The sequence below is a fragment of the Lepeophtheirus salmonis genome, chromosome 6, assembly GCF_016086655.4.
Source record: "Lepeophtheirus salmonis chromosome 6, UVic_Lsal_1.4, whole genome shotgun sequence".
NCBI lineage: Eukaryota > Metazoa > Arthropoda > Copepoda > Siphonostomatoida > Caligidae > Lepeophtheirus > Lepeophtheirus salmonis.
The window spans coordinates 53,063,843-53,078,912 of NC_052136.2; the positions used below are offsets into that span (position 1 = coordinate 53,063,843).

Below are 15,070 nucleotides of genomic sequence, written 5' to 3' on the forward strand. Positions count from 1 at the left end.
ATTATGGATAAATCAGAATAATTGTCTATAAAGGGGATAATTCTGTGGAGAAGTTCTCCAGTGTACGACTCGACTTCCACAGTGGATATCCTCCACTAAAATTATAAAAAGAAATACTTATTTCAGCAACAAGAAGATGCAGCAGTTTTGGAGTGGGAAGCAGTGGAGAAAAAATATTATCTCTTTCCATGACGCTTTCTCAAACAATAGTTTCTCAAAGGGGAAGTTACTATATCCGTTAATAAGGAGCACAATCTGAACCAAGCCCCTGCACCTTGGCCAGTGAAACTGAAATATGGAGAAATTACATCAAACGAACCAATTTAGGTGGCCAAAGAATACATAAAACTACTAAAACTCCCACCAATCTGTATCGAAAGAATACTAAGATCCACAAGTGGAATCTTGGACGGCCGTAATTTACGGCTGAGTTACAGATCTCGGCAGGATGTATGTCCTTCTAAGAACTGTGTAAATACTGTGGGAAAATGTATAACTCGGTATGAGTGCCCCGTCTGGAAATACTTAAACTATTTGTGTCTGTAAAGGGTCTCATAAATACAAAGTCAAGTTATTTATCGGCCATTATTCTTTTTGGATTATACGTGAGAAGGAATTAACCTCCAAAAACTAAGGCATTGTACAATGGACTTTTAAATTCCAAGGCATATATTGACAAAAAAACACACTTTGAGAGAGAGCCGATCAGAGTAGAAGATTTTAGATGCATTTTAATTGATGCCAAAGCAAGATATGTTGCTTTTAATATCAAAATACCAAGAGTCTATGTAAATTTAGGGGACTTTGTCTCTGACATAGTGAGGTACATATCTTCTAAATCAGAAAGTCACCTGAAAAATTTATAACATATTGTGAATACTTTTAGAAAACATCATCGTCTCTCAGATGAGCTATAACTGTGGAAATTTTTATTATAACTTTTATCGTTTTCTTAGTGGTTGTGTCCATTCTTTCAATATTTTTGTTAATTATTTTCATTTTTATTTTACTTCCAATATTGTTAAATGAACACTTTATGTTTATATAAATTTTTTTAAACTCAGACATATTAAAAAAAAAAAAAAATGGATGAATTGGTCTATCCCTGGAGGTCTAATTTTAAACTATAATGTTTATTTATATTATTAAAATGCAATTCCTCTAGGTATTTTATTTAATTAATAATTGTAGTAAAAATGTAATAGTTAATAAAAAAAAAGACAAAAAAATAAATATATATATATATGTATTTTAAATACTTATATTTGTCATTTGTGAGCATGAAATAACATAGGCTTGATCCCATTTATTCATACCACCAGAGCCGGTTTAAAAGGAAACCCATTTAGACAAATATCCGAGTCCTGTGATTTTAAGACTTAGATAAAAAATTCTAAATAACGTCAAACTTTTTGAATGTTTTTCGAAAGATAATTAATTAATAACGTGCTTCATCAGGAAAGTGACTACCGGTAGGGGGTCCACGACAATTTTTCGGGGGTCAAATTTTGAATATTTTCCATACAAGAAAAATGTTTACAAAAATGAGATTATGTTGTCGAATTGTTTAATTTTTAACCAGAGATTCCAATTTTTTTTTGTACAAATTCGAAATATTTTACCAGATAAACACCAAAAGGGAAATATTGTAGCACTTTTTTTGACCAAACAATTTAAAAAACATCATCTGAAAATTTTGTATAAAAAAAGTGATTCAATGTTTTTCATGAACAAAAAAAAATTTTAATTTAATAATTTTTTTGAATTAAAAATGTGTATATTTAGACTAGTGATGGGACAATTCCAAAAAAATCCCTAGCCGATTCCTATACGAATCTAGTAAAAATTAGCGATGGCGTTTTCGATTCTTTCATATTTTAAATAATTATTGAAAAATACCATTTTGCTATCAGTGTTGTCCACACGACTATATTCTGGGGGTGGGGGGGTTGTTTTTTGGATTTTTTTTGAAAAAAAAATCCGTTAGTATTCACAAAAAGTTTATTTAAAAAAAAAAAAAAATTCCAAAAATCCATAGCTATTCATAAAAAATTTAATTCTTAGTATAAAAATTTCCAAAGCCCCATAGATTTCTTAAAAAAATAAAATATTTTGGAAAATAAATTAAATATTAAATTTTTTGGAGAGAAATGCCAAATATTAAATTTTATTGTAAAAAGCAAAAAATCCTTAATTAAGGGGGGCTATTTTTCATAACTTAAAAAAGTAATAAATAGTTAAATACCATTAATTAATAAATAAATATCGGAATAGTAAATTAAACATTATTTTTCCGATGACAATCACAAAAAAAACACCGATTCTCCAATTCCACTTAATCGTCCCCTCCCTAATTTAAACTAGTCTAATTGTAGAAGTCTGAGGCTCGTTAAAAAACAAACATCAATAATAATTAACTTAGTGCCATTTTAATGGGCTCTTTTATAACATTTGACTCTTCATAATTCGTAATGAATCGTTAAATATCTTCAAGTATGTACATTGTACATCCATACATTCAATGAACGCAATTAAGAGCAGACCTCCATAATACACAACTTGAATGAAACACAATGACAATTCAAGATACATATATTTAATTTATTATTCAAGGAATTATATTTTTTTGACAATATTAATGGGCGAGATATGATAGTAATTATATAATTAACGAATAAATGAAATAATAAGAAACACACATATATTAACAAAAGAATAACTGTAATCAAACATAAGGCAATATAATAAAATCAACGTATGATGAGTACAATTTAAAATAGATAGATATCTATGCATTCTATTATTTATTCATTTATACAAAACAATTGCAAATCATTTAATTATTATCACAGATAATTAATTTTCATTTATTTAAAAGAAACACAAAAAATATGTTCATTTGTATGTTCGAAATCACAGCCATTTCTATAACGCAACTTTTTCATTATTTGAGCCTAAGTGCGATTAAGGAAAATTCATAAAGTATGAATGGATATATAAAAAAACAAGTCAAGTTTTACAACCTCAACAGTCCTTAATAAATGAAAAAAATCATAAAAATACATTGCCTTTAAAAAAATAAAGGAATTGGAGGAGGTTGTTAAAACCACAGTATAATATTAATACATATTAATTAAATATCAATTGTATAGAGATTTTTAGCTGTTTTTTTTTTAAAAGTGAGTTGAATGCATTTTGTTTCAAAAAGATAATTTTTGTTAGTAACATGGAGATTGGTAACTATACTATAAATACTTCTTGTATATATATACACATATATATATAATAGGAAAGTTGCATATTTCTTTACTCAAGAAGAAATATATAATATAAAAAACACACCTTGAGTACAACACGTCATTTTTGCATTAGCATAGTAAATAGTAAAACAAATATTAGAAAAAAGTAAAAGAAGTGTGTAGAGTGGGTAGAGGGAATACAAAAATAGAAATATATATATAAATATATGGCTAACTATGCATATGGTAAATAAATATTGTAAATAGGAAACATCAATATTTTTGTAATACATTTAATTTATAATTGTTGTAGTAAAAATATTCAGGACCCGCCTTTGAGAGAAAATAATGGTTGATATGATACTGTATACGGAATTGAGATATTATAACATATCTGAGACCCAAATAATAGAACTTGTGAGCAATTAATGAATAAGTAGGTAAATATTATAATAAGATAATAATAAAAATAGTCTGCTAATTAGTTGTAGTAACATGCTTTAATATATATGTATAACAATGAGGTACATCATGTTCGATAAGTTTGGCCCTACTTGACTTTTCATCATCATCACTAATAACTTCGCCCTCGATAAAGAGCAACAAGTCATGTACGCACATAGTCTTATAACCTATGGTGGTATTAGTCACCACTTTTTTGGTTTGCACCAATTAGAATGGGGTGGCTTTATCATCGTTCAGAAAAACCCAAATCTCCATCGTGACTACTCCCATTAGAATTGATGCTCGAGCGTAGAGAATCACTCAAACTGGAATGTACACTATGACTTTTTTCTAAGGGAGCTGTGTTGTTTGTAGTAGAAGTCTTTTCCGTGTTTTTAGCGGTAGTTGTTGAAGAAGAAGCATCTAAACTTCCTCGACGCTTGCGGCGCGACTGCTTGGAAGAGGAGGAGGAATTACTTCCAAGACTGCTAGAGGTGATGACCTCAGCCGGAGCGTGAACTTCTACTTTAAACTTTGCTGTAGCAGTGACTTTGGTGATTTGAGAAGTTGGAGTGGAGCTTCGTGAGCTGCCACTAGAGTGTGAGCCCTGTAACCAATGAATCATTTTTAATGAGCAATTCAAGAGTAAGCTTTATTTTACTTACATTAGAGGCAGGGTAGGTTGTGGTTTCCACAACGACTTGTGGCTCAACGTAGACACTCGTTCCACTCTGTTGTTGAAAGTTGATATGATGATGAGTATTGTCTTTGGACTCTTCACTTTGAGAATTGTAGGACTCCTCTGCGATCGTGCTGAGAGAAAGATCGGACTGATGGTGATTAGCCTTTTTGGAAATTGAACTTTTCTTCACAGAAGAACCAGAGGATCCCAGGGAATTATTGAGGCGGACATGGAGACCATTAGAGTTTAAATTGTTATAGGAATGCCGAGAGGTTTCCGGACTGGAGTTTAGGAAATCGGCCTCATCATGAGGCACTATTTCTCCTGGTGGTCCAAACATGAGTAAAAGTACTGGAAGAAATACAAGGCCATTGAAAAGACCCAGGAGAATCAAGGAACTGAGAACCAGGAAAAAATATCTGAAACAAAATAAGATAATAAAGTATATATAAAAAATGTCCCCACAACTTTAAAAAAAGACATAATAATTTAATGAAGGATTTATGTCTTTCATATTTTTTAATATGAAGGGGAAAGAAGAGGATATGTCCACAGGAAGTTTCAGTATAATTTTCAACCTTTTCCTTTTAAAACATCAATAGGGAGGAGACCTCTTATTCTAACATAACCTTAGACGCAAAAACAAAAATAATTACACTGACTTTTTTCCTTTAAAAAAAAGTAATTTATTTTATTTTCACATAATGAGAAGAGCCCGAGTAAAATTTCAATTTTAAATCATTAAGAAAAAGCAAAAATATATATGTTGTTCGTTTTGGGGAAAAAAAACGTTAAGAAAAATATTATTATTTATTGTTTTTTCCCTACGATTATTATTTTATATACATCATTTATCATAGATTTATATCAGAGTAGGTATAAGGGAATAAGCAATCATAAATTGAAAAATAACCATTACTTATAAAAAAGAGTAACAAACAAGAAGAGCATAAATTCTAAATCTAATTAATTAGGAAAACTGAATATTGTATGTACAAAAATGCAATTTGTACTGTCTTTGACATTTATGATGGATTCCAAAAGAAGGCAATCCATTATTTTCTCTGTTGTGGAGATATAAATGAAATTTTTGGATGTATATATGTATATTAATATATCCCATAATGATATCAAATCACAATGAATGATATTTGAAATACAATATACATTCCAGGAATTGTAAAATATAAATATATATCTAGATATCTATTTATTTATAAAAGGGAAAAATTCCTTTGAAAAATTGATGGAGGGCACCAATTCAGAGAGTAGCAGAGAACAAACAAATATATAATAATAATATAATTCAACGCATGAATACAAAGACTCTTCTTAGAGAATGGGAAATTATCATATACAAACAAGACTGTTATATAATAATTAGAAAGGTTATATTAAATCTTACCGAAATACGAAGTCAAAATGAGAAAAGGCCAACATTATGATGCCCAAAAATGTTGAAACTGCTCCATGGAACACTGGGGTAAACATATGCTTCAGTGAAAGGACGATACGTCGATTTTTACTTCCCACACTTGTTACAAACCCCTATAAATATATGAATAAAGCATGAAAAGTGATTAAAAAAAGTTATATATGTAAAATATGAGGAAAAAAGAAAATACTTACAATGCAAATGTGTAGAGTAAACTCCACGCCTATCCCAACAGCAAGAATTAGTACAACAGCGGGAACGGCACTAAAATGTATTCCGAGTACAAGTCCCATGGCACCAATGAGTTGAACTAATATGGTTGTCAGCACAACGACAACGACAGTTCCCAACCAAGGACTTGCAAAAACAACACTCACTGTTCCAAAAGTACCCGCCATGACAGCTCCTAAACTGACAGCCAACCAAAAACGAAGGCTAATGTATTGTTCCCAGTATGAAAAGGGTACACCAGAAGGGAAATTCGGCAGTCCTCTCTGTTCTTCAAACTTTGAACAAATTTCACGAATTTGAGAGACAGTGCTCACCATGACATTCGTGTCCGGTCCTCCGACATGACTAAGATAAAAAGGAATTTGGGCATAGGCAATGGGCTGTGATTTTGGAACTCGGAGATCCGAATCTCTTGGGTCATGCATCCATTTTTTGGGAGTAGGAACGAAATTAGCTTGAGAGAAGGAGTAGGCTGTGGCATCATTGGATACCCAGGCGGTCAAGTAGTTGTAAAAACCAGATGGATTAATCATTCCATGTATATCCACCAACCTATTACGAGGTAGTAAACTCATATCGACGGGAAAATCAACGTGTCCCGTTTGAACTAAAAGTTTAAAGGCAAGAATGCCATCGTCGGAGGCGTTATTAGGAAACCATTCAATGTCATTTATGTTCCCTCTTGCTATATCATTGTCAAAAGCTGATTGTAATCGCACTAACCAATTACGAAATAAAGAAAGCCAAAAGTCGGGAAGTCCTCCATTATCGTCCTTGAGTATAGCAGGAACTCTTACAAAGGAATTGTGATAGTCGTAGAGCACTTTTTGATTTTGAGGATACTCAAAATGCCCCTTTGTAACAGCAAACATGTTATAAAAACCGAAATATTTATTTTGAGCCTGTAAAAAGTCATGGAAAGAAGTATTTTTAGGAACAATTTCAGTCAGATCCAATCCATCTTCCATCCTTGCAAGTCCAATAAGTCCTCCGCAAGTAAGGATAGTAGTAGTAACTAAAACCAGGATTTTAACTGGTGTCTTGGATATCCATTGACCATAGTAACGACTCGCAAAATACTTGAGTGTCCATTTATCATACTTAAATCGCCTCACATTTAATTTATCATCCTCCAATTTGTTGGACTCGGGATCTTTTGCGGAATAGCAACAAAATAAGTCACTTCTCCTGGCAGAAACTCTTTTGAGATCCCACGTCATGATGGCCGGAAAAAGAATGAGTGAGCATGGAAGATTACAAGCAACGAGGATTGCTGCTTGAAAGGCAAAGGATCGAAGAGCAGGTACTGGAATGACAGCAGCAGAGACAAATGCAGCAATATTGCAGACTGCAGTCAATAGAACAGACATTCCAGCACGACTCAATACTTCTCCAATACGATCCTACAAAAGGAGAAAAAATAATAATAAAATTAGTATTCAACTTAATCGCTTATAAATTAATGTAAGTACATGTAACATGCTCATAAATATATACGTAATACCTCTACTCTGCAATATCGGCACTACAATATAATCACTTAAGGAAAAGTCGAGATCAGTTCTATCATATAAATTATATATTTTTTTATCTCCAGCCATATTTGTAAAAATAGATGGATATAGGACATGTAAAATAGTTATTATGTACTACTGGGGTTCTGTAAGGAAATCATATATCGGTATGAGATCGTTGTAATTTTAACTAATTCTGTCCAACTTTGGTCTGCACCGACCTCTTAGTAAAAATCGGTGTACAAAAACAAAATATCGAGCTCTCATCCTAAAAAAACAACTTATGACAGAACTGGAAAAAATATCCGTCTCTGAAAGATTTTCAACTTTAAAAAATGTTACATCCATTATCCAACGACCCCCTCATATAAAAGTATAATTAGCTCATTCAATTACTTAATTGTATGCAGTTAATCATTTTATATTAAACAAATATTACTTTAATGTGTGAGTGAGAGAGAGACTAGACAAATATTGAAATATTTACATAACAGCACCTTATTATTTATAATTTTCTTGCAACCATCTTCGTTTAGCAAACAAAAAAGCAAATTATAGTAGTAGTGATAGTAAATGTTGAAACATATGTGTGCATCAAGGCAAAATGTTTTACATGAGAAAATGAGTTGTTAAAGAGAGTTTTGTGAATATACATGTGCACTTTACAACAACATTAATAACATTCTAGATAAACATATTTATATAATGTGTACCTAAACACAGTTGGGCAAACGAGGGAGCATAATCAAGGGGGAAACTGAGATTTCTTTAAATTTCTTTTATTTTGCAGGCAGTCCCCAATTTTTCCAATTACACCACTGCATATATGATGCATAAATATAACATAATAACATGCATTGACTCGTGCAGAGCATTACGTGTTAAAATATTTGACAACTCAAACCTACTTAACCAAATAAGCTACGTCGTGAGCCTAATCCTTATACAACAATTAAATAAAAGTAGATGCCTAGCACAATCATAATGTCATTTTCCTTTAAAGAAACATCAATAATTATAGAAGGGCCAAAAGATTTGTCATCATTTGTCCATATAAAAATAAATATATATACTTAGGAAATTTTGATCGTCATGTTACTAAGATGCATTAAAATTTTAGAAGACTGAAAGATCTCCAGGACTAAAAAAAGATTTATTTTTACTCCATAATATTTATGATGACAAGAAATCAAAAGGCAGCTCCAAATCTCGGCTGGTCTGATCATATATGATATTCCGTCTAAGAAGTGCAGTAAACTTTTTAATTCTACGCCACATTTTTTAGAAATTGTCCACATATTCCAGTTTTAAGTACTTAAAAAAAAGGTGAATTATTATGAATGATAATTCACAAAGGCTCTGGTTCTGTTTAACTTTCAAACGAAAGGGATCACTAGGATTCTTAAATTTTTTACAGTATAACATCAGAGAAAGTACATATCAAGATATCATAGTCACTGAGGGAGCTCGCGTATCATCGTTTTATGTCATTTGTAGGAAAATATTAAACAAAAATCTTAATTATATAAAAAATAGTGAATAAAAATAAAGTACTTTTTATGTATCTCTGAGAATAAATTGAGAAAAGCCCCACTATTAAACCCAATTGTGACTCTTTGAAGTCTTTGAAAATAAAAATTATAAGGAACACACGTAACATAATGTGACTAATGGGTCCTGAGCAAACTTCACTCTTTTTAGGAACATATACATACCTATAATGTATGTACGTATAATTTATAACTACAACAAATTGACCAGGTCCTATATAAACTGGGTGGTCCTTCCTCTCAAGCATTATACATATATGTATATGTTTATACATACATAGCTATCAATTACTATTTATTTATTTTCAAATTATCCATGTTCATATGGTATAAATAAGAAAGAGCAAAATAAATATTATGATCAACAATTGTCAAATTGAAGATGATAATTAATTATAATCAATGGATTGGGTAGGAACTATTTTATCTGCATTGCACAGCTGTTAAGCTATTTAAGTGATCTTTTTGTTTCTTATTCATAAAGTGAACTCAAAAAAATAATAAATAGAGTAAAATCTTGTGAGAAACAACACATGTTATAAAAAGATTTATAAAAATATAAAGAAGGAATTCAACTTTTTTTTTTTAAATGGTACTTGTATAACATTCACATTTATATAAAAGTGATACCCTCTACTTGCTTTTCTTCCTTTATGCATCATTCCGATTGAAAATGTCAAATGGGGCCTCGGAGAAAGATTTGTAATATATTTTCCTATATGGGATCGACAAATGATAATTCATTAAGAAAGTAAGGTTCAATTAACAGAACATAATTTAATCTTGGATTTATATTACAATATCATTTCCCGATCATCTACCCTCCATCACTGAACTCAGTATGTTACCTAATAATTAATTAAGTATATGTTTTGAGTGTATCAAAATGCCATATGTTCATATATAATGTAATTAGGGGTTCTCTCCCGTAATTTATGGGAGTTTTGAGCCTACGAGAAATTCAAGGGAAACTTAGATTTAATTATTTCACAATTTATGCTTTAATGATGTAATTCATTAAATGGTAAATTGAATAAGATTTTAAGAAGCAAAAATATAAAATAAATTACTCAAATTTCAAGGTATCTAATACCAGAATTAAGCAGGATCCAGAAATTTAAAAAATGGTTCCCAAGGATATATCATAATTATATTCTGAAAGGTCATTTACTGGGAAAATAAGAAACCATAATTGTAATACTTCATTCACAAACAAAAATGGATCAGGATTGATTTGAATCTAAAACTGATAGAACTGTCTTATTTTGAATTAAAGTTTCACTTAGTGTTGTTTTGGTACTTATTTAGGACTGAAGACTGCAGTCTAGTACGGTCCAGTTGCGTCCTAGAACTTTTAGAGTTTGGTCCTTGACACCATCACTCAACTTTATTTCTTTTAAAAAAATCAGTTTTAGTGCTAAAAATGGTCCTAAAACTAGACTGGACCGAATAAATAAGGACTGACACAGCACTAGTTTCACTCTAGAATCGATATATACAAAGAACCTTTATAGCTCAATCGGTACTCTCATAACCCGTATTGTCTGTTCTTAATTGGTATAAGTTCATTACATGTGATTATATAACTAAGGGTAGCGTTGAATAATATTGTTATCTGAACAAGATCCAATATATATTTGTTAATAAAGTTATTAATATAACAGCTGGTAAAATTTTTTTTGGTGTAATTTAGCGCTCATTTTGTTGCAAAAAGATAAAAAAAGAAGAAGAAAGAATGGCGTTAATGAGATTTTCATATACACAATATTAAACAAAAAATATGCTAATAATGACTAAGTATTCAAACACCAACCATTTCAATTATTCCTCTCCCGCAAAATGAATTCTCATTAATATTAATCTAAACATACCATAGAATATTCATTATTTAAAAAAATGACTGACCGTCTCTTTATGCTAATATATATAATATAATGTGTAATAAATCCTACAAAATAAGGACACTTTTCAGGGCACATCGTAATATAAATAAATGGATAAAATACATAGCATAGGAGAGTAATGTTTAATTTTTTTGGTCGATACTACTTTAGCAGTCAAATTTGTCTGCTTCAAGTTAACCCCATATGGTCCAGTGTTGTTTCAAATGTTGTATTAGCATGTTAAAAGCGTAATTATTTTATTTTCTCATCCTTTTTTGTAAAATTAATCATATCAAAAAAGTAGTACAAAAATATTCGGTTAACTATGAGTGATTTAAAAAATGAAAATAAACTAAAAAAGCTAAATCAAATCATAATTTTTCCAATGTCATTTTAAAAATGTTTTCGAACAATTTTTTATATCACAAAACAAGACATGAAGAAATAATTAGTCGTTCGGGCTTAAGTATGTAATATTAATATACTAGCAGTTACTCTGAGTTAATGGCGTCGACGAACAAACAAACTTTGTTTTAATAATATGGAATATAACTCCCCAACAAATCTTCGCTGTTTTCATGACGTAAAGACTCACACGTAGTTACTCAATACTTCGATTTTACTTCCTCTATTACAAAAGAATAATGTAAACAGCTTGAGAAAAAAGAAAAAATTGTTGATAACAGAAACAAAGTTCGCACACTAAAAAACCCTTAGGATTTACAACCCTAATTATATGTACTCCACTTTTTTCTTCTTTTTTAATATACCGTGCTGAGCTTTAGCTGCATACACCCGTTGCTATTTTGTTATTTCTTAGACCAAGTAGTCCCTGAGAATATATTGAGCGCACATTCAAAAATACTTAACGGCTAACATCAAAACAAGCTTTGCTTTATTAATATAATTATAGAAAAACCTTACCTCAGTATGAATATCCTCATTCGACTCCAAAGACTCCCTATAATTGGACGCAAGGAGAAATATGGAGTCTACTCCAAGCCCAAGGGCAAGAAATGGAATAATTTGAATCGTATAGGCATTATATGGGATCCCTAGTAGAGCAGAGAGACCCAATCCACCTGCCACTGTGAACGTAACAAGGATCACTCCTCCTAATCCAAGTCCAGCAAGGGATAGAAGAACGTCTCCACATCGAAATAACGTTATACACGTGTATATGACCTAAAGATATACATATGTAGTGAGTACATGTAACTAAGTATTAATATCTACATTAGTACGTAGTGGTGTGTGTAGGAGATTCAGTAACTAGCTTTTAATTAGAATAAATAAGAGTTCCTCAAGGGAAAATAATCATGATACAGAGTCTCTAGGTGTATGTACCTATTATTACGAAGATAATAAATTTTACGTATATTATAAATATAAAAAGTAAAAGAAATAAATCATAAATATATATCTTTTTTTTTCGTTGAGAGAAAATGAACTTCATGGAAGTTTTGTTTGAACATTTTATTACGGCAAATAATAATACCTAGATATACAATGTAGGTATATAGTAATAATAACATCACTATTTTTCTATTATTGCAAATTAAATTATTAATTATCAAAAAATTAACCAGAATGGTTAAATTAAAAAAAAAAATTAGAGCCGAAAATATATATATATTTAAAATATGATGATTAAATTATATAAAATACTAGCAAAAAGTTACCCGGTGTAGCTCAGTTTAGCGTTAGAAAATTCTTACAGGCATTATAATATAACACCTGTATAATAAATAAAAATATATTCATATGAATTTAATTAAAAATATTATCAACTTTAAATAACATTTTAACATATATGCATGAAAAAATGTGTATAGTTGAGATGTCCATCTTTTATTTTCATCAAAAAATGACAAGTCGAAATTTGCGAAACTGTTTTGCACTAATTTTGTAAAAAAAAGGTGTTAATATCATTTATTGGCATTATAAAGAGGAACACAAGCCTTCCAAAATATTTTTCGTACTTGCAAAAATCAAAAAGGTTATGGAAAATAATGTAGAAAAAATAACTCTAGATAACTGGTTCATTTTTGCAAATATTGCAAAATTATGTAATACAATGTTTCGGAAATTGAGAATATGTGAAGTTAAAATATATATTTAAACTACCAAAATCCATCGTTTCGTGGAATTTCTTCTTAAAAATTGAAAATTGACGTTTAATGAAAAACAGGAAAAAAATATCTAAAAATGACAAATATTTCAGTTAAACATAATTTTTAATGTGTCAAATTTATATGCAAACAAATTTCCAAAACAAATTTATACACACTATATTTTATCTACAAATCCAATATTCCATCGTCTTCTTGCATTTTTTTTGTACCTAAAAAATAATTGCTACTTTCTCCGACTGCTTATTTTGCCCATAACTTTTATTTAAAAAAAAAACGTCCTTATTCGTATAGTTGTTTTTTGATACGCCAGTCACTTTTTCATTTATAAATTTTTGTGTTTTGGGAGACATCCCTGCAAAGTTTCAGCCTCCCAGGCCCAACGGCGTGGGCACCCATAAAAGACACACATATTGAATTATATATATATAAGAGAAATAATTATTTTTAAATAATAATTGACAACAATTTAAACTACTCAAAAAAAAAAGGAGTAAATTTATATAAAACATTATCTAAGTACAATTACGGATGAAAAAAGTTTGGACTTTTAAAAAGCATTTTTCCCCCACATTATGACTTCTATTCAGTCTTGAAAAAATAAATGATTATCCAAATAAGGGGGAAAAAGTAGTACTCATACTGAATTTCAAATTCATCTACATAAAACTAATGAAAGAATAATTTATTTAACTCGACAAACTCATTGCAGAATATATATATAGATTTTTTTTCCCCAGACATATCAATAAAATAGGATCGAAAGGATTGATAGTAATTAAGTTATTTTTAACAAATTTTGTTCAAAATAAAGTTTATTAATTTCTTTTTGCTGTACTTATCCATTCATGGAATCATAAAACTTATTTTTCAAAATATGTAAAAACACTATCCCACACAAATTAGACATTAATAATACATAATGCAATTGTTTATTTGTAGCGGGATTTAATCGAAATTTTCGTAATAGGGCATTTATATGTATGAATTTTTTTATGTATCAACATAGACATGTATGGAAAGAAAAAGGAACAACGTCATTTTTTTAATATGGCACATCCTTAACACACAAGAAGAAAAAAAAAGACATGATTAAATAATAATACAAAATGACTTACCATAAACACATAACCAATTGCGACTTTATAAGGACTAAACTCTGAGAATTTGTCAATAATCTCCTCGAGTCGAGATGTAGAGAAGGCATTCATTTTGTATTTCTTTGTTGATTTCTCCACAAGGTCCAATACACGTGAAGAAAACTTATTTTGCCATTCAAGTAGAATTTCAGAGGCCATTTCAATGGACCAATCCAATGCATGTACACGATACGTATCACTCCAAAACTCATATAAATCCTTCTCTCCCATGAGTTGCACTACACTTTGAAAACCCTTGGCTCTGAAACATGAAATGAGTAAAATTTATTAATGGATAAATTGATTTTTTTATTGATTTTTTAGGGGGGAAGGGAGGGGATATCATTTTGGCAAAACGGTAAGGTATACCTAATTTCAAATCTGTAGAATGTATTACTTAAAGGCAATTTATTTTAATTTAAATAGGAGAAAAGAAAAAAATAATTTCCTGCAGTACTTCAATTCTGTGCATGTGTTTTTAATAATGTAATGTATAATTCCAAAAGGGAGTGAGGTACTAATAAAATTTGAGTTACATATATTGGATAGAAGAGGAATAACAATTTTGACCTCAAAATACAACCTATACTTTACTTAACCCCCATGAATATTACATATATAACCACCATGATAAGTAAGTTCTTAAATACTAATGCACATCAGAGATGGACTCAAGCGTTACAACATTCGATCAAGTAACACTCAAATAACCTTTCAACATGTATGAGAGATCCGATGCATCTCTAAATTTATACGCATATATACAAAAAATTGAAATCTGACTCGAGTTTAAGTTGAAATACATCATTAATCCTATATAA

At 30.1% G+C, this 15,070-nt stretch overlaps 1 protein-coding gene across 1 annotated transcript in view; it reads right to left on the reverse strand.

Moving 5' to 3' along the window:
• Positions 1-2,580: 2,580 nt before the first annotated feature.
• The window catches only part of ptc (protein patched), a 34,104-nt gene continuing 21,614 nt past the window's right edge, over positions 2,581-15,070 (reverse strand). The window contains exons 9-14 of the mRNA XM_040714513.2: positions 14,229-14,511; positions 11,903-12,163; positions 5,995-7,434; positions 5,771-5,913; positions 4,349-4,784; positions 2,581-4,290 (exon numbers count right to left, since the gene is read on the reverse strand). Of these exons, the coding sequence (XP_040570447.1) occupies positions 3,931-4,290; positions 4,349-4,784; positions 5,771-5,913; positions 5,995-7,434; positions 11,903-12,163; positions 14,229-14,511 (2,923 nt within the window). The 3' untranslated portion in view covers positions 2,581-3,930. The remainder of the gene's footprint in view (positions 4,291-4,348; positions 4,785-5,770; positions 5,914-5,994; positions 7,435-11,902; positions 12,164-14,228; positions 14,512-15,070) is intronic.